General features: G+C 42.0%; 1 protein-coding gene and 1 long non-coding RNA gene across 2 annotated transcripts; one reads left to right on the top strand and one right to left on the bottom strand.

Annotated features, from left to right (window-relative positions):
* Positions 1–911: 911 nt before the first annotated feature.
* LOC121624670 (glutamate dehydrogenase, mitochondrial) lies at positions 912–17,500 on the top strand. The gene is made up of 13 exons (XM_041962486.1): positions 912–1,519; positions 5,754–5,834; positions 6,144–6,199; positions 6,798–6,861; positions 8,359–8,453; positions 9,207–9,386; positions 11,755–11,892; positions 12,087–12,224; positions 12,351–12,431; positions 13,374–13,497; positions 15,093–15,184; positions 15,970–16,032; positions 16,550–17,500. Exons 1-13 carry the CDS (start codon positions 1,123–1,125, stop codon positions 16,667–16,669), a joined length of 1,629 nt encoding a protein of 542 aa, XP_041818420.1. The 5' UTR covers positions 912–1,122; the 3' UTR covers positions 16,670–17,500.
* LOC121624671 lies at positions 13,217–14,966 on the bottom strand. The gene is made up of 3 exons (XR_006007877.1): positions 14,801–14,966; positions 14,367–14,442; positions 13,217–14,264 (listed from the first exon to the last, which is right to left on the bottom strand). It is a non-coding gene; the product is annotated as an uncharacterized LOC121624671 (long non-coding RNA).
* Positions 17,501–18,228: the final 728 nt, after the last annotated feature.

Below are 18,228 nucleotides of genomic sequence, written 5' to 3'. Positions count from 1 at the left end.
ATATTATCATTTCATGTTGCCTTCAGGTGGTTGTTAGGGCTGTAATGCTGCCTTCATGTCCTCCAAGGCAATTGCTAGCTGTAACTAAAATGTCTGAATGTATGAATGCTTCATCTCAATTTAATTCAAAATTCAGTCTGGTAAGTGTGCCATGATTGTATTACAGGGATAGCTTGACATTTTAGGGAATATTTGCTTTTTTGCTGATAGACAACACTTGCATGCCTGTACGTTAAATATAAAGCTACAGCCAACAGCTGGCTATCTCATGTTTTGAACATGTTTTGTGCTGAACTATTTGTTGGTCGGGTGCAGTAACTTAATGCCTTTGTACAGAGCCTGGCTAGCAGTTTCCAGTATTTATGCTAAGCTAATTGCCTAGTGTCTGTTTTAGGGGAGAAATAACTACATATATAGCTTTTACCATAGTTTTGACTGCAACAGCATCCTTTGAGAGGTGCACATGGGTGTAGTGGTGGTGTGGGGGCATGTGGGGGTGCTCCTATTGAGTCATTCCCTTTTAAATGTGAAGAAATAATTGACTGCCAATAATTACATTTTAACAGAATACCAAACTTATTGTATTGTATAATATTGGCCAAGAGTTCATGTTTTCTCGACAACACGCCACCATTTTTGTTTTGTATATTGCCTATCAACATATTGCTAACCAGTTTCCACCATTTCGATTTAACTGTACCAACAGATCACATATTATCCACTTTTATGCTTTAAAGTAATGCTGCAACTCAAACATTGCTGGCTATATGAAATAAATGTCTATCATTTAACTTTCCCCTTTCTTCGTCTCTCCCCTCTTTCAAGATTAACGGCGCAAACTCGGGAGCGCGCACTGTCAGTTGCTACGCACGGGCGCGCGCCTCTGTTGGTCCTCCTCTTCCGCGTGCGTCCGGAGGAGCCCCTGCCGCACTCCTTGGCTCGTGCTGCCTTTTTAAGCAAACTGACACGGCATGTCATTCCCCACTCGGCCAGAGGACGGGACACGGTGAGGAGTTGCTGTGTCGCTCATTCTACCCCCCTTCTCCTGTCTTCACCCCCATTGTCCTCGTTGTTTAGTTGCCTTTTTTATTAGTTCATCTACACGGTTAGCTAGTTGCAGTCATGTATCGCTATTTCGGGGAGTTGCTGAGCCGCTCTGCGGGTAGCGCCCTGGCCTCGGGATGCGTGGACTCCGCTCTCCCGGTGTCCTCGTCCCTGATGCGGGTCCGTCACTATGCCGATGCTGCGGACAAGCCCGACGACCCTAACTTCTTCAAGATGGTCGAGGGTTTCTTCGACCGCGGCGCCGCCATCGTGGAGGACAAGCTGGTGGAAGACCTGAGGACCAGGGAAAGCCCCGAGCAGAAGAGGAACCGTGTGCGGGGCATCCTGCGCATCATCAAGCCTTGTAATCACGTCCTGAGCGTGTCTTTCCCGATCAAGAGGGATAACGGAGAGTGGGAGGTGGTGGAGGGTTACCGCGCCCAGCACAGCCAGCACAGAACACCCTGCAAAGGGGGTAAGAATTGAACCAACCCCCCTGTCTATTCCACTGTGACAGCAAGCTTTAGCCAGCTACTTAGCATTGGTTAGCGGTAACAATAGCTAGTTAGTTAAAAGCAGAACAGGCATCTGTTGTCAACAGCTGCTAACGTCACTGTACCGTTACACCCAGCTGCGCTGTTTTATCCACAGCGCACCATGCAGCTAACTACACCCTTGTTGTTGTAGTTGCAGCTTATATGTTCTGTTTGTTTCCTGTATCTCACAACTGCGCACTGCTCACGTGAGACGTTTTGTGCTGTTTACAGTGACCTTCCTGCTCACCTGTGGCTGTAGTTTGTTAGCTTGCAGGCTAGCAGCTATTCTGCCCTGCAAGATAACCGTCAAACTGCAGCAACCCCCATACTTTGTGGCTAGAGTTGAGTTCTAGCCGTCAGTCTTGTATATTTAAAATTGCCAGCCCTTTTTACATTTTCTCACAGTCCTGTGGTTTGATCTGGTTCAAAACTGGAAGGGTGCACCGGTTTATTTCTTGTTATCACTGATCTAGTCTAATCTTATTCTGATTTTTGTGTCAGTTGTTTAATGTACTGAAGAGGGCAGCCCTAAAAGCATCAATTGTTAATGTGTGTCATTGAGCGTTTCAGGCCTTGACTGCACAAAACACATGGTTGACCCTTGAAGACCTATTGCTCATGCACTGTTCTGTCAGGTGGTTCATTCACACAGGCAAACTCAGGCATGTGTCAAAAGAGCAAATGCACACAATGGTGTCCTCTCTCATTCTGTAGACGAAAAAAATCAATGTTTAAGGAAGCTTTATAGACAATCTGTCAGTGTTGAGTAGAGTATGATAAATGACAAAGGGACATGGTTTGAAGTTCAAGGTTCAAAGCAGAGGCATTATGGGTTACTGCTGCATTGCACTGTGGGTAATTCATGAGTAGAAGGATATGATGTATAGGAAGACAGGAGGTGTGAGAGCTGGGGAGGGGGAGGTTGGCTTTCCAGGCACTCCTATTTGTCAGCAGTGTGACAGGTGGGGGAGGGTGCTGTGGAGAGGAGGCATTCTCAGTAGAAAGAGACATTCAGTCAAAGGGCGTGTGTGAATGGTGTGGAGTGGACATTGGCCTGCTATTAACGCCATGAAACCCCTCCACTGTGTCTACATGATGTAGACCTATTCTGGGAAGGCATTTTTCTGCCGAAGACATGCACGTGGTGGGTGGGCACTGTGCTGTTAGGGGCGCAACGGTTCACAAAACTCACCGTTCTGCTCTTATCACAGTTTTGAGTCATAGGTCGGACCATTTTTCAGACCATTTTAACAGAACTTTTGCCCATTGTTGCTCAACTACGTTATAATACATCACTATATGCTGTATATACATTAATTTATAAAAGAAAAAAGATTAGTAAACTCTCAAACTGACAAGCCAGTCAGAGCGCATCATTTATGGCTCCTGGATAAAATATTGACTACAGATCCCCCAAACAGCTTCATAGTAATGGATCAGTGCCTCCATTATTATCTCCAGGCCATTCAGGCAGTATCTGTGAGAGATCACTCAGAGAAGCCATATCGGTAAAATAACATTAAAAGAGCATCATTGCCGCTGTCCATCTCATAAAAGCCTGAGGAGAGCAAAGCAGATAGGAGTAAGAGCAGTTATTTTTCAGTGGGTTTAATCATTAATATAACGCATAGACCCTTGGCTGTGTTCAGGTCAAACTGCAAAGTGCAAGGGCTGTTTTTGTGTGTGCATGTGCTCAGACACCCCCGTTTCAGAGCCTTGTAGAGCGACAGCTGCTGGGCTGGACCACACTGCTCTCTACTGACTACTGAGTGAGCATCTGTGGTGTGTTTGTAGGAATGGTTGTTCACACACCCCCAGAAGATCGTTTGTGGAAAAATGTCCTATTGTTAAATAGTGCCAGCCACTCAAGTTTTGTTTAGTCTGCAAAATTGTAATCATCCTTCTCCTTTCTGTGAGGAAGTGGAACAACCCTGTGGATAGTTCATTTCACTGTTGTCACGTGGAAACCAGAAGTGCAGCAGTATGGCAAAGTTCCAGAGGTATGGAGGTGCACCCCATACTGCTAAAAGTTAAAAGCCATTCAGTAGAGTCCTAGCTGCTAAATAAAAATCTTAAAATCACACTTTAAACGCCATTTAGCAATGACTTGTGGATTATTACACCCAGACAACAACATCCTGCTTATAACTATGTCAGGTACTTCAGTTTTAATGGATATATTCATATTTATTATAGTGCTTTGGACAAACAAAAAAATGAAATGCCCTAGCATTAGTGCAGCTTCTAATAGCATGAATAACTGTGTGCTGAATTAAAATGCCACAGTTTAAAAAGACTTCCAAACTGTTATTTGTGCACTAAAGGAAAAAAGAGCAATTACTAAGAAGAAACTTTTAATAATAAAGGGAAAAATATCACGATAGGGCATATGCACTGAGTAACTGAACCAGTAATTCAAACCATACACACTGTTATTCAGGCCAAATCCACAAAAAATTGGCAGGTTGCTTTAGATCTGGGAGGCTCTGAAGCAGAAAACTCCAACATGTCAGCCTTTAGGCCAGACTGTAGAAATTAAACTGCCCTAACTGTTGTAGAAACTCCAACTTTCAGCATGGGCTCAGGTTATTTCCAAAAAATCTGCCCTCCCTTTCAGAGGAATGTGTTTACAGATTGCATTTTGGATCTGGTTACTGTGGTGTGCTGTTGGTTGGGTGGAGAAATGGATGGTTGGATGGGGGATGGGTAGGCAGCCAGGCTTTTTTTTCCCCTTTTAATTTGATCAGTGAGCTCAAGATTGTCTGAGTTAACTCAGCTGATCTTTGGTTGAATGGAAATAAAGACGGGGGGAGAACCACAGCAGCACTCTGAAAGATGGAGCTTTGTTTTGAGATGTTTAATCTTCTGAATGCAGTAACACAAATGCGAGTATGTGGGCACAAAATTGAGTCATTTCGGGCCACTAGAAGATGACATCATAGTGGGCTGGCTTCTAGATGTGCTTCCTGTGTTTTAGCTTGCAGTCGAACGCATGAAAAAAGACACATACAATGCTTTTGTCCTCATAGCGCAAACTGCCGTCTCCTCTTTGTGCTCTTTGCCCTTGGGTTTCTCTGTGTAAGCTAACTCTGGATGAGCTATATTTGGTGCTGCTGTACCGTCTCAGACACACACACACGCACTATGCCAGTGAGATGGAGCACTGTGACTTGGGCAGCCTGGTTGTATGAGCTCATGTAACGCTGCACACAGGCCGGCCTACACGTTACCATGGCAACAGTAGTAAACTCCAGACAACAGGAAAGAATGATTGCAGCTGGGGTTAGAATGGAGGGCTGGGATTGGTTCATTCGGTCTCCACCTGCCCATCGCTGCTCCCGTGAATGCCAGACGGCGTCAGTGATCTCTGACCTGTTCGTGTGATCTCGTGTGGTTGTGGAGAACATAGTGGTCCAGTCTTTAGCAGGTCTCTATCTCAGCTATTCATTTCCTTTTTCTGTTGTTGAGCTGTACATATAGTGGAGACAGTTTCGGTGGAGGCAAATAACTGTCTTGTGTTTCAGTCTGAACACTTAATACTGCTGCCAATATACAAGCCGCTTGAAATCATAAGATAAGATAAGACTTTATTAATCCCCAGCTGCGGAAGTTTGGGTGTTACAGGCAGCAGGCAATAGCAGGAGAAAAATAACAACAGAATAGAGAAATACAAAATAAAAGCTGACTATATATATGTACATTTTATACAATATAAACTATAACATAATATGTAAAATATATATATGTATATCGCTGCAAAGAACTGTAAAAAATTCTGCCCTAAAAATATACCAAAAATTCTATGGAATTACACAGTTTTTTCACAAATTGCACATGGTGGGTACTGACAGCATTTACACTGTTGCACAGTAATTTATTTATATATATATATATATATATATGTGTGTGTGTGTGTGTGTGTGTGTGTGTGTGTGTGTGTGTGTCACAGTAGAATACCAGTATGTATTGATGGGTAAGGTACTCAGTGAGAGTGAGAAAAAGTAACCCAAAATCTAAAAATGTAAACACATTTACTTTTATAAAAACTGTTGAAATTTGTTGATTTTTGTCAATACAAACAACAAAAAATCAGTTTGAAGAGAATAAAAGCGTCTTTTCTTTGTATGGTGGGCATGTTGTAAACTGCTGCCTGTATGTGTGTGTTTCCCTCAGGTATCCGTTACAGTACAGATGTGTCTGTGGATGAGGTCAAAGCCCTGGCATCTCTGATGACCTACAAGTGTGCTGTTGTTGGTAAGTATTAAAGCCTTAGCCTTCCTGATCTCCACATAAGGTGCATAATAATACTGTTTGACTTATCAAGTTCATGTTATTTATCCACCTCACATTCATTGTTGAAAAGCTACCAGGGAACTACTTTTCATTTGCCAGGATTTTGGGGTATTGGTCATGGAACAGTGCTGGAGAATAGTTATCCATCTTTTGTTTTGCTTCTTTTTCTACCGATTACACATAAAGAAGTTTGAATCTACATGTGTATCTTAATGTCGCACACACATGTGAATGTTGCTGTGGTTCTTAAGCTGTGTTATTGTCCTCCAGATGTGCCATTTGGGGGTGCCAAAGCTGGAGTCAAGATCAACCCCAGGAATTACTCTGTAAGCCTTCTAATGTCAATCCTCTCCCCCCGCACTCACACACACATGTAAAGACGCACAGACTAGCTTAACTGTGTGCTGTAAAACGTATAGGAAAGCAACAAAGCCTAAGATGAGCGCTCAAAATTCACACGAGTCATATGAGGGATCTGAGTTTTCCTGTGTTTCTCTCTCGTTCTCACATCCAAGCAAACACAGAGGATGATTCAGTCACACTAGGATGCAAAAGGCTGCAGGAACTTATCCTTTCATTTTGTATTTCTTGATTAATGAGATGACAGAATGATTAAAGAGAGAGACAGAGGTGGTTGCTTGTTTATATTGTACTGCTGAAGCAGATAATCAAATGTGTCTTTGTATTTAGATTAGATTTTAGTTCAAAGGCTGGAGGAACTGCACTGTCAGTTAATATTTTGTGGTTTATTTTCTTATTCTTTTGATTAACTAATGGTGCCTGCCTTGCCTTTAACTGGGTTATGGGCAAGGATTTTTGCCTCTTTTTTGTTGCCTGTTTTTTGTTTAATAACTTCCTGTCCTTGAACAGCCCATTGCAGTGTAACGCCTTTCTTGAACTCTATGCTGTGTCTGTTTGTCACAGGATAATGAGCTGGAGAAGATTACCAGGAGATTCACTATTGAGCTGGCCAAGAAGGGTTTTATTGGTGAGTATTTGTTCGCGTGTAAGTGCAACATTAAATGGTTGATTCATTGCTAACTGTTCAAGTTATTTCTTCATAAGTAATTGTATAACTTGTGGGGGTATTCATTGGTTACACTGCCTGGTATTTGGTGCGTGACGGTGTTCTAGTCGTTATTTGACTCTGTTACAGTGGCTATGGTGGTGAAAGGTGAATGTTTCCACCCAGAGAAGTAAACATTTCCTGTCATCCACTGCTATTTATTCAGGCTGGGTTAGCTATGGGTGTGCCTGTGTCAATTGAGATTGTTAACTATGGTTTTTAGGATAAAAATTCAACTTGAACCCGATATTGACAGGTGGAGAAAGCAGATACTATAATCAATCTCCTGATGTATATACATATATTTGTTTGTTGATGTAGATTTGTAATGTCACCACTGTGTGAGATCACTGAAGGGTTAGTGCATTAACAGGTGAAATCGTTTGGCTTTGGGAAGATATTTACTTTGTTCAACAGTTCAACATAATAATGTTGCAAAAATCAAACTGGCAATGTATTTAATTATTAGTTTCTGAAAAAAGTTGCAGTATTAGATACGCTGAGCAAGGCCACACATAAACATACTCACTGGCTCAGCAAGTTTCAAGCCCCTATACAGTCACTTTGTTCACCCCCGCCTGGATGCATGGTGATGTGTATATAATGTGTTCAGTTCAAACACGGCAAAGAGAGACATGGCACTGTCCCTTCTATGCTTGTAATCAGCACAAGTTGGGTCATGTGGTTTTTATACACCCTGGAGACAAAGCTGCACACATCACTGTCCTGTTATGTCAGTGTGAGCGTAACATGGTCAAACTGCTCCGGCCGAGAAACCCATCCTTTTCTCTCTCTTACAACCCCGGTTCCACGAAAGTCAACCTGTTTACCTGTTGAATGATCCAAACAGGTGTTTTTGGAGCATTCTGCATCTTTCCCAGTCTTTTGTTGCTCCTGTCCCAACTTGTTTGAAACGTGTTGCTGCATCAAATTCAGAATAAGCAGCTATTTACAAAAATCAATGAAGTTGATCAGGTGAAACAATAAATATATTGTCTCTCTGCTGTTTTCAATGGATTATATGTCAAAGGATTAGCAAATAATCACATTCTGTTTTATTTATGCTTACCACAGCATCCTGACTTTTTTGGAATCTGGTTTGTAGTAGTCCCCTCCCCTGCCCCCACCTCTCCACATGCCTGTTTCTGTTTTTGGACAAGGCCCTTGAGGGGACATGTATATATGACACAAGGGCACAAAGCTGGCACCCACATTTCCCCTGTTGTCCTAATTCATGTTGCCGATGACAAAATGTTCAAACTTTTAGGATCATCAGAGGTGCCTAGTTGTCTGGTTTGTGATGTTATACTGTAAGAGAAAAATCCATTGCGTCAGTCGTCCCGTGTGTGAAAAATGTTTTGATTTATTGACTCTGTCACTTCTACCTCCCTCCCTTTCCTACCCTTCTTTCTTGACCAGGACCTGGCATCGATGTCCCGGCCCCGGACATGAGCACAGGAGAGAGGGAAATGTCCTGGATCGCCGACACATACGCCAACACCATCGCACACACTGTGAGTTCCCAAACATACAAGACCAATCTGTATGTCTTGGCGGGTTTTTGGTACAAATTTTAAAAAAGACCAAATGAAAAGCAAGGAATGAGTCACATGTAAACCACGAACGGTGGTTTCCTGCCGTTCCCTTCTCAGCCCACCACTGAGTCACTCCTCCTCTCTTCAAAGCAGATTTACACACTGAGGCCTGTGTGTGTGTTTTTTTCCAGTTCATCAGCTCTCCCCTCATTTCTCCATGTTACTCAGTTTCCCCCTCCTCTCTCGTCTCTACCCCCCTCTCACCTTACCTACAGTCGTCATGTGTCCTCTGTTCCAGATACCCCTGGCAGGGCTTTGGAGTGGGTGACACATTCCTTCTCTGGGTATCTGAGGGCAGAGGATTATGGGTAGTGAGTACTGACATGCAGTCAGTTGTCTCACTGCCTGATACTGTGGTACTACACCACTGCACAATCTTACTTTGTGTATGTCAAGTATATCTGAATGCAGGAAAGATGCAGTACCACAAAAGGCCACTAGATGCTGGTTCCCCCAGACTGAGACTCTCAGACTGTATTGAATTCCATTGAAAAAGTGGCAGATTTTCTGGGCATCTTGGTAGAAATTCTTATGTTCATTGGAGAAAATGAGGTTTTAAGAATAGTGTGTAATCTCCTCTGGTAATCGGTGGGCATTGTTACCAATGCTGTGTACATAAACTTCCACAGTCAGTCATCTGTTTGGTCTGATCTTCTCTGTATGTGTGTGCAGGACATCAACGCTCATGCGTGTGTGACAGGAAAGCCAATCAGCCAGGGAGGAATCCACGGGCGTATCTCTGCCACAGGTCGTGGAGTTTTCCACGGCATCGAGAACTTCATTAACGAGGCGTCCTACATGAGCATGCTGGGTCTGACACCAGGCTTCCAGGACAAGACCTTCGTCATCCAGGTACACACACACACACACAAACACACATGGTTTGTTCATAGTAGACATTTTACTCAAGTGGAAAGATTCGACCCTAAATGTGCTGCAGATATTTGCTCACAGATACTCACAGGATTTAAACTTTTCATGATGAGGGGTTTTAGAGCTATGCCTCAATCAGAGCTATGCCATCTGTTTTATCCCAGCCCTGATCTCCTCATGACAAGCAGACAGCAGTGAACTGAAGGAAGGTCTCCTCTTTCTTCAGAAGAAATGATGATTCAGTAGGAGAGTGGAACCAACTAAGTCTTTTGGTAGAAACTGCTGCTCAGTGGAAGATGTTATTGGGAAAGATGATGAAAATGAACTTAAGGACATAAGTCCTAAACAGTGATAGAAAGAAACAGAGCAACCAGCACCGTGGTGAGAAACCTTAAACATTAAAATCATGGAAGGACCATTCTTACCTCTGATTTAAACCGTGAATCTGTAAGAACAGAAGTGCATCTGTGGGGACAAAAAGTTGAAGAGCAGTTTATCCTCCCTAGCAGTTTCACTTCTGTTTGTCACATGGCAGCTCATCACGTGCCATTGTCGGACACACACACACACACAGAAACACTGACACATGGCTAGGGACCCCCCTAGGCACTGGCCTCCACTGCTTTCCTAGAATGCTTTCTATAATTACCACTTGTTCATGTCAACAGTATAATCTGGTATTCTTCATAACAACGTCTAGATGCATTTCACTCAATAAAAACGTCTGTCAGGACCTGTAACTTTCAGACACATGAAAGAGGATCTGCCCCTACTCGTTTCCTTAAACACCCGCAAATATCCCCTCTTTGCTTTATAGCGGTTTGTAAAGAAGCAGATTTCTTTCCAGCAGCACTCCAGAAACAGTCAGAGAAAGGGGATGACGTTCGTTTTGCCCTCATTTTGAGTGAGGGCATCGTTGAGGAGGTGAAGAAGCGGTGACAACAGCTGAATCATGACGTTGTTCAAAAAGCTAATCCCTCTGTGTGTGTGTGTGTTTGAGGATTATGCTGTGCAGAGATTAGATTTTCTTAGAGATTTATTAGTGGGTGAGGAGGGAACCGATCTCTAGTAGGACATCAAGATCAAAACAGGGGCATGTTTTCTATCTTGCTAAATTTAAAATAAATAAATAAACACTCTTCTAATCACTGTCATCCTGCATTTCTGTTAAATCCAAGTCAGGGATGTGGGATATGATGATACTGTATATACCATGAGATCTATCTTCATGAGTTTTTGTTTGGTTATTTAGAGTATTTGCTTTAATATAACGTAAAAGCAATCCAATATGGTCACAACTTCACTGACCTTCTTACTTCTTACAGTACAGTGACATTAAATCGTCTCTTTTTACGGCTGCCACTCAAATATGTTCAGCTGGGAATAAAATATATGTTCTTATGTAACCGTATGCATTTTCTAGGTGGAATCATGGTCAGGCTGGTGTAGCATAAGGTTTTTGTGTTGAACAGGTTCCCGGCGTCAGTTGAGTGTTTTTCTGTACTTATTGGCTCACAGTCTCATAGAGGGTTTTGTTAGTCAGTTTCCCCTTCCTCTCTCCTCTCTACCCTCCTCTCACCTTACCTACAGTAGTCGTGTGTCCTCTGTTCCAGAAACCCCTGGCAGGGCTTTGGAGTGTATGAGGGCAGAGCGTTATGGGTAGTGAGCACTGTGTGCATGTCAAACATTTGCGACTGTAGCTGAATGCAGGGAAGATGCAGTACCACAAATGGCCACTAGATGCTGGTTGCCCAAAATCCATTGAAAAGTTGCGGATTTTCCATTAAAATAAAACTATTTTCCTCCTGAAGACAGACATGGAGAAACCCAGAGCTCAGCCCTGCTGTAGACATATTACAGATTTTTCTACAATATTTATACAAAGGTTGCCATCCTTTGGATCTCGTGGTCTTAGATCATTGTGGGTGAGGTCAGAAATTAGCAATTGGACTTCTTTATGGCAATATTGTATTTACAGGAGCTTGGCATCAGCAATTAAGTATCTTGGTTTATTAATTATAGACATGTTAGACTGTAAGCAGACAACACAAATGATTTTCCCTAGACAACATCCTGTCCGTCCATATGTGTTTTGTTTTATTTGTTTATTTGTCCTGTCTCCATTTCTTAACCAACAATTTAACCAACAAAATATTTTAATCACATGGAAGCTGTCTGAGATAGTAGACGGTGATGATGTTATAATCTAAACCAGCCACATGGGGGCACAATTGTATGTAGTTGCCTTAAGCTGAAACAGTTTAAATGTTTACTACTGATCTTATTTAATGATTTAAAAGTGGACAGTGATGTTGGACTGTGCTTATAACTACCTTACTGTTCACAGGGCTTTGGTAATGTGGGTCTCCACTCCATGAGGTATCTGCACAGGTTTGGGGCCAAGTGTGTGGGTATCGGTGAGATTGATGGAGCCATCTACAACCCAGAGGGCATTGACCCCAAACAGCTGGAAGACTACAAACTGGTACCAGCACAACTGCCTCCACTTCCTTCTCTTTTCTTTTATCACTTTATCACTTTTATCCCCCTCAAAGCACATCAGTTCTCACTGATTCATTCTCACTTAACAATATTGTTGTCAGATGACTGTCTGCTTCTGGAGTCACCCTAATCATTTTCTCCTGTGTGTGTTTGTGTGTGTCTCTGCACTTTCTGCAGCAACACGGCACCATTGTGGGCTTCCCAGGAGCCAAGCCCTACGAAGGGAACATTTTGGAAGCCGACTGCCACATCCTGATCCCTGCTGCCGGAGAAAAGCAGCTCACGCGCCACAATGCCCCCAGGATCAAGGCCAAAGTAAACACTCACTTTGATTTATCCGCAGTGCTGCGCTTTGAACTCCCATTTGAATTTGCATGATTAAAGACAGTAATCTTGGTCGCAGTCATGTGAAGAATGTGTTTGTCTTTTTGTCTCTTGCAGATCATTGCTGAGGGCGCCAATGGTCCCACCACCCCAGATGCTGACAAGGTCTTCCTGGAGAAAAACGTCATGGTTATTCCTGTAAGCACACACACCGCACGCACAGCGATGCAAGCTTTGAAATTTAGTTGGATTTGAACTGAAACATTGGAAACACGTTTTACATTCAGTTGTGACGCTGATTTAAGCAAGCTTTTGAACTCCAAATTTGTACTGATTATTTCCTTCAGCTCAGTTCAAGTAAATAAACTGGTTTCTTGGATGTCAAAACGAGCCACAGGTACGATGTCACCAAGAACATTTTTACAACACTGCACTGTGGTGGCAAGTTAAGTTCAGTGAAGACGTGGTCGACTTCTTACTGTGAGCGATGGGCTCCGACATGAACAAACCTTTTTTATTTGCCAAAGTTCACATTTGGTTATTTCACATAAGATATTTCTGTATTTGGGTTTTCATCTGAGCTCTTCTCACTGGTTTGAGGTGGGCGTAAACGTGATGTCACATATTTCTGAGCACCAATCAGGATTTAGCAGCATTTTAATCAAGATCTGATGACACTTGGCGGAGCTGCTTATGTTTCCAGCACATCCCTTAGCTCCTCATAAATAATACCTGAGGATGTTTTTTTCCCTGACTTTATTATTTGATCATGACTATTTAATGTTGCAGAAAAACAGTGAAAGCACAAATTTGTAAATATAATATTTAAACCATGAAGGTAAAAGACAACAATTGCTTTTAAAATGTGCCTCAAACTTAGTTCTCACTTTTCGTCCTCAGTTGTCATGTTGTTGCTCTTGAACCTGTATCGATGTAGCCCCATAAAAATAAGGATTTCGCAAAAGCGTTTCATTTATGCTGTCTTTATTTTACAGGGGAAAAAAAAAAATCATTTGCTTCCCAAATCAAATCTCACAAACATTTTTACAGCACAGAGGAAAGCTAATCAGAATAATTGTACACACAGATGAGTGAAGACTGTTCCAAAGGGGCAGATATTTATGGTGTTTCATCCTGCAGGACATGTACCTGAATGCTGGCGGTGTGACAGTGTCTTATTTCGAGTGGCTGAAGAATCTCAACCATGTCAGCTATGGAAGACTGACCTTCAAATATGAGAGAGACTCAAACTACCACCTGCTCAGTGAGTACAAGACTGCTCTTAACGTCCTCCATGACCGGCACACAGAATAAAGTGTCGTAGGACATAAACAGAAGATACATCATTACACCTCTAACATTACATTTGTGACTCTTGTGACACATTTCTAAAACAATATATAAACACCAGGAGCAGAAATTATAGAGATGCACAGTACAAGACAAATGTACTGCAAAAATCAGGAAAAAAATGTAATTGATTTTACAACATAGTACCATTTTTTTATTTTTTTGAGGGGGGGTATATAATTACTCATTCATCAGACAATATATTGAACATCAGCGGGGAGCCGGGGTTGGAGTTTTGCTGGGGTGGGCAGAGGCCCCTTCCCCAACAGGCTCATCAGGACATCCTCCATCATTAGTTAAGGTCATTCCTCCCATTCTTGCTGTTAAGGCGCCATCCTGGACTTCTTGTCTCATTTCTTGAAAATCTCTCTCAAACGTTTCCATTATTTGGCCACGTACCAGAACTCTTACGTAAGGATACAAGCTTATGGTACCGTCACCTTCCTTGGACTTTAGTCTGATTTGACCGTCCTGTTTAATTTCCTGAAGGTTGGGATATTTCTTCCTCATTACCTTCAGCCAGTCTTCAACAAGTGAGCTACCAAATTGGAGGTCCCATTTTTTCCCTTCTCTTTCATCATAATAGAGCTTGTCTTGATTGACTCTCACTGTTTTCTCTCGAAACATTTTTTTTCCGTTGTCACTCAGTCCTTCATCGTAATTGAATCTTTGAGCAGCCATCTATACAAAAAAACAAAAAGAATAATTATTTTTTTGTAAACGAACATGCCACTGATAAATGGTACAACACATTCAGTAGTCAGACTTGTTGTGGGGTTTTACCTTGTATATCTCTTGATGTCGCGGTGCTCTGGATTCCTCGGCTCGATGGCAGATACTCCGGTTCTACAGGTGCTTCCTGAAGCCACAAGACAAACCTCAGATCAGGATTCACATCTAACGTGGACGTTATAAAGTCTAACCTGCCCACAATATATCAAGTCTACCACTACAACCTTTACGTTGAACTCTTCATGCTGTGTTTGCTCACAACGGCTTTTAGAAAACGTGTTCTTAAACACCTAAGTCCTGAAATCAGCAAAAATCATCAACAACTTATATCGTTCAGTCCTTGCCTTGCTGTACTGGATTCCTGGCTGTTACTGTACACACCACTGACAACACTGCTAATGTATTTTTAATTCAAGAAAAATAGAGAAAATCAAATTAGCAATCCAGTTAACATGAATTAGAAGGTTAGATAAACATGTTCTTACTGAATCTGTGGCAGCTGAGGCAGCGTCGATGATGTTGCTGTGCAAATTCAGTGTCAGCTGGTGTTGTTGATGTGAAGGTTGTGAAGGATCATCTGTTTCCATTTGTATTTATATTCCATGTCTTGTTTGTGTACAGCCAATCATAAAAGAGTAGAACCTCTGTTCTCCATATATGGTCAAAAAACAGAAGAACGTCAAGCTTCAAAACAAGATAAATCATTAGGGTGTCTTGTTATTGGTATGTGACACCAACTCAGAAACAAGTCTTTTCTTTTCTTCTTTTCTCCTCTAGTGTCTGTGCAGGAAAGTTTAGAGAGGAAGTTTGGCAAGCAGGGAGGACCCATCCCTGTCGTACCAACTGCTGACTTCCAGGCCAGAGTTGCTGTGAGTAATGTGTTGACACACACATCTGTCCATGAACAGACTCGTTTTTCAATAATGATTTTGTTTATTAAGGGAAAAAAGCTATCCAAACCTACCTGGCCCCGAGTGAAAAAGTAATTGCCTACCTGTTTGTTCCACCCTTGGTGGCAACAACTGCAATCAAGCATTTGCGATGACTGGCAATGAGTCTTTTACATGGCTGTGAAGGAATTTTGGCCCACTCTGCTTAACAGAATTGTTTTAATCCAGCCACATTGGAGGGTTTTTGAGCATGAACGGCCTGTTTAAGGTCATACCACAGCATCTCAATCGTCTGGACTTAAGTCTGGACACTCCAAAACCTTCATTTTGTTTAAGCCATTCAGAGGTGGACTTGCTGGTGTGTTTTGGATCATTGTTTTACTGGTAGAGAGCAGAATTCATGGTTCCATCAATTATGGCAAATCGTCCAGGTCCTGAAGCAGCAAAGTAACCCCAGACCACCACCACCACCATGTTTGACTCATGGTATGATGGTCTTTTTATGAACTGCTGTGTTAGTTGTACCCCAGATGTTACGGGACTCACACCCTCCAAAAAGTTCAACTTTTGTCTCGTCAGTCCACAGAATATTAATGGATAATGTCTCTCTCTCTTATACTAATCTGAAACATTTCAGTGTGACAAATATGAAAAAAAGAATGAAATCAGGAAGGGGGCAAATACTTTTTCACAGTACTGTATAACAAGACAGTCAGAGAGACAGAGAGTTAATGTGAATATGTAACATTCATCTTGCTTTGCAGGGTGCCTCTGAGAAGGATATTGTTCACTCTGGGTTGGCCTACACCATGGAGAGATCTGCCCGGGTAAGTGATCGCACAGGACACCACGCAGTCCAGCGTGTTTTAGGCACCATAACACTTGGAACAATTTGGAAATGTTAGTGTAGTGCAGTGGTTTACAGACATCTTCTGTCATGTGCCCCATCTCACTATAAACCATTGAACAATTCTGAGGAAATCTGTGACAAAACATTCATTGAGATATTTCCAAGAACATGAACCACATGTTTCCTTTCAACCTTTGCCAAGATTTTCTTAATTGTGGAAATAAAAAATGTAAAAATGTTCCACTCATTTTGCTGCTTGAGTAAATCTTGATAGCCCTGTTAGTGTGAAAGTAGTTTCTAATAACTTGGATGATCAGATTAGACCTCCAGCAGGTTATCTGCTTTTCTTAACTTAGAGAGGCCTGAAATATTGCTTGTCGCCTGACGCCCATGGTACCAAATGTCAGTAAGCACAAGTCAGCATCTCCTGTTCCAGTCTGGTGGCCATGAGTCCTACGACGGTGGTATGACGTGTTCTCTTCTGCCTTTTTTAGCAAATCATGCGCACAGCAAGCAAGTACAACCTGGGTCTGGACCTCCGGACGGCCGCCTACGTCAACGCCATCGAGAAGGTCTTCAAAGTCTACAATGAGGCTGGGCTTACCTTCACATAAAAGGCCAATCAGGAGCCACATTTCCTCTCCCTCCCCTCGCCCTCCTGCTATTGATCACCCTCTCCTGCCTTCTTCCACCCTCTAAACAGCCTTCAGAACATATCACTGTTTATCGCTGCTCTTCAGCTCTTTCACCCACATACAGCGAGACGTTGGCTAGCCTGGTATTTGTCCTGTGATCTTAGTGCTGCCATTATACCGTATCTGCATCCCTGGTTAAATATTGCCCTCCTCTTGTTTTTGCCTGAGGTTGTATTGAGAAAAAGCAGAAAGAGACCCCTGACCTCGCCGCAGCCTTCATAATTTTGCTGTATGGCAGCCATGTTTAAAGCGCCCTTTTTTGTGATTATTTCAGTTGACAACACTACAGATGCCTTATTTCAGAAAGCGGTGTGCTCTGAAAGGGAGATGGCCACTTCAGTTAAACTTTAATGAAAAGGGATTTAGATTTAACTTTATGTAAATTAAAGAGAATAGTCATTTTATTACTCTTGAGTTTGTCTTCTCACTCATCAGATGTAAAGGTTAGTAGTGAAGTTGGAAGGATTAGGATTCCCAACAAGGATTATATTTCATAGTTGGTGTTTTTGCTGTTCAATATTCGATAGATGCTCTGCCACTCCTCGTCCCCCCTTTTTTCCCCCCTCGCTTTATCTCGTAAAAGCAGCTTCTCCCCGACTCCTCTGCTGGCCAAGAAAGGGGAGCAGGGAGGGGGCTCGTTGTCACTGTGACCGCCCGTCCCCTGGTTGAATTTTCCTCAGTTTTAATCGTCCAGTTCCTCGACGTTGACGTTGTTTTCGAGGAAATTTCTTTTTATTTTTTATTTTATTTCTCTTTTTTTTTTTTTTTGAAACCAATAAAAAGTTCAGAAAAAAACATACAACAGTGTGTTGCATCAGTTTATTTTTATGCTATTCTGTCACAAATTGTATTGATTGTAAAGGGGATTTAGTGTGATAGCAAGCTAAAACATCTGAAATGCAGCATCTCTCCCGGTCTTGTCAATAAGGCCTGGAAGGGGGAATTAATATTAAAACAGACAACACTCAGAGTGATGGACACAAGATAAAATGAACTGTTTGACCTTATGGGAAGTGCACCTATTTGCTTTCTTGACAAGAATTAGATGAGAAAATTGAAACCACTCTTATAAAGTGGCAGAAGGAGTACAAGTATTAACTACAAAATGGACATAAAGTATTTAAGTAAAAGTACTTGTTGGCCAGGGTTAGTACATGTACATTTTATATTATTGGAATATTTTTACTGGTGCTTTCACACATAAGCTGTATGTTAATTTTACCTTTTTACATCTGGTGGAGGTGAAGCACATTTAACTTTTATACTGTTGGATAGTTTAATCAGCACAGTGTCATTTTTTACAGTGCCATATGTTCTGTTTGTAAATTCTTCATTTGTTAAGTAACTAGTAACTCCAGCTGTTCAACAAATGTAGTAAAAAGTACTGCATTTGCTTCTGAAATGTAGTGGAGCAGAAGTTTTAAGTAGCATGAAATTGAAATAATGCATTTCATTTCTTTTGCACCACAATAGGTAAT

The sequence above is a fragment of the Chelmon rostratus genome, chromosome 21 (genome assembly GCF_017976325.1).
Source record: "Chelmon rostratus isolate fCheRos1 chromosome 21, fCheRos1.pri, whole genome shotgun sequence".
Lineage (NCBI taxonomy): Eukaryota > Metazoa > Chordata > Actinopteri > Chaetodontiformes > Chaetodontidae > Chelmon > Chelmon rostratus.
This window is presented reverse-complemented; position numbering and strand designations above follow the sequence as displayed.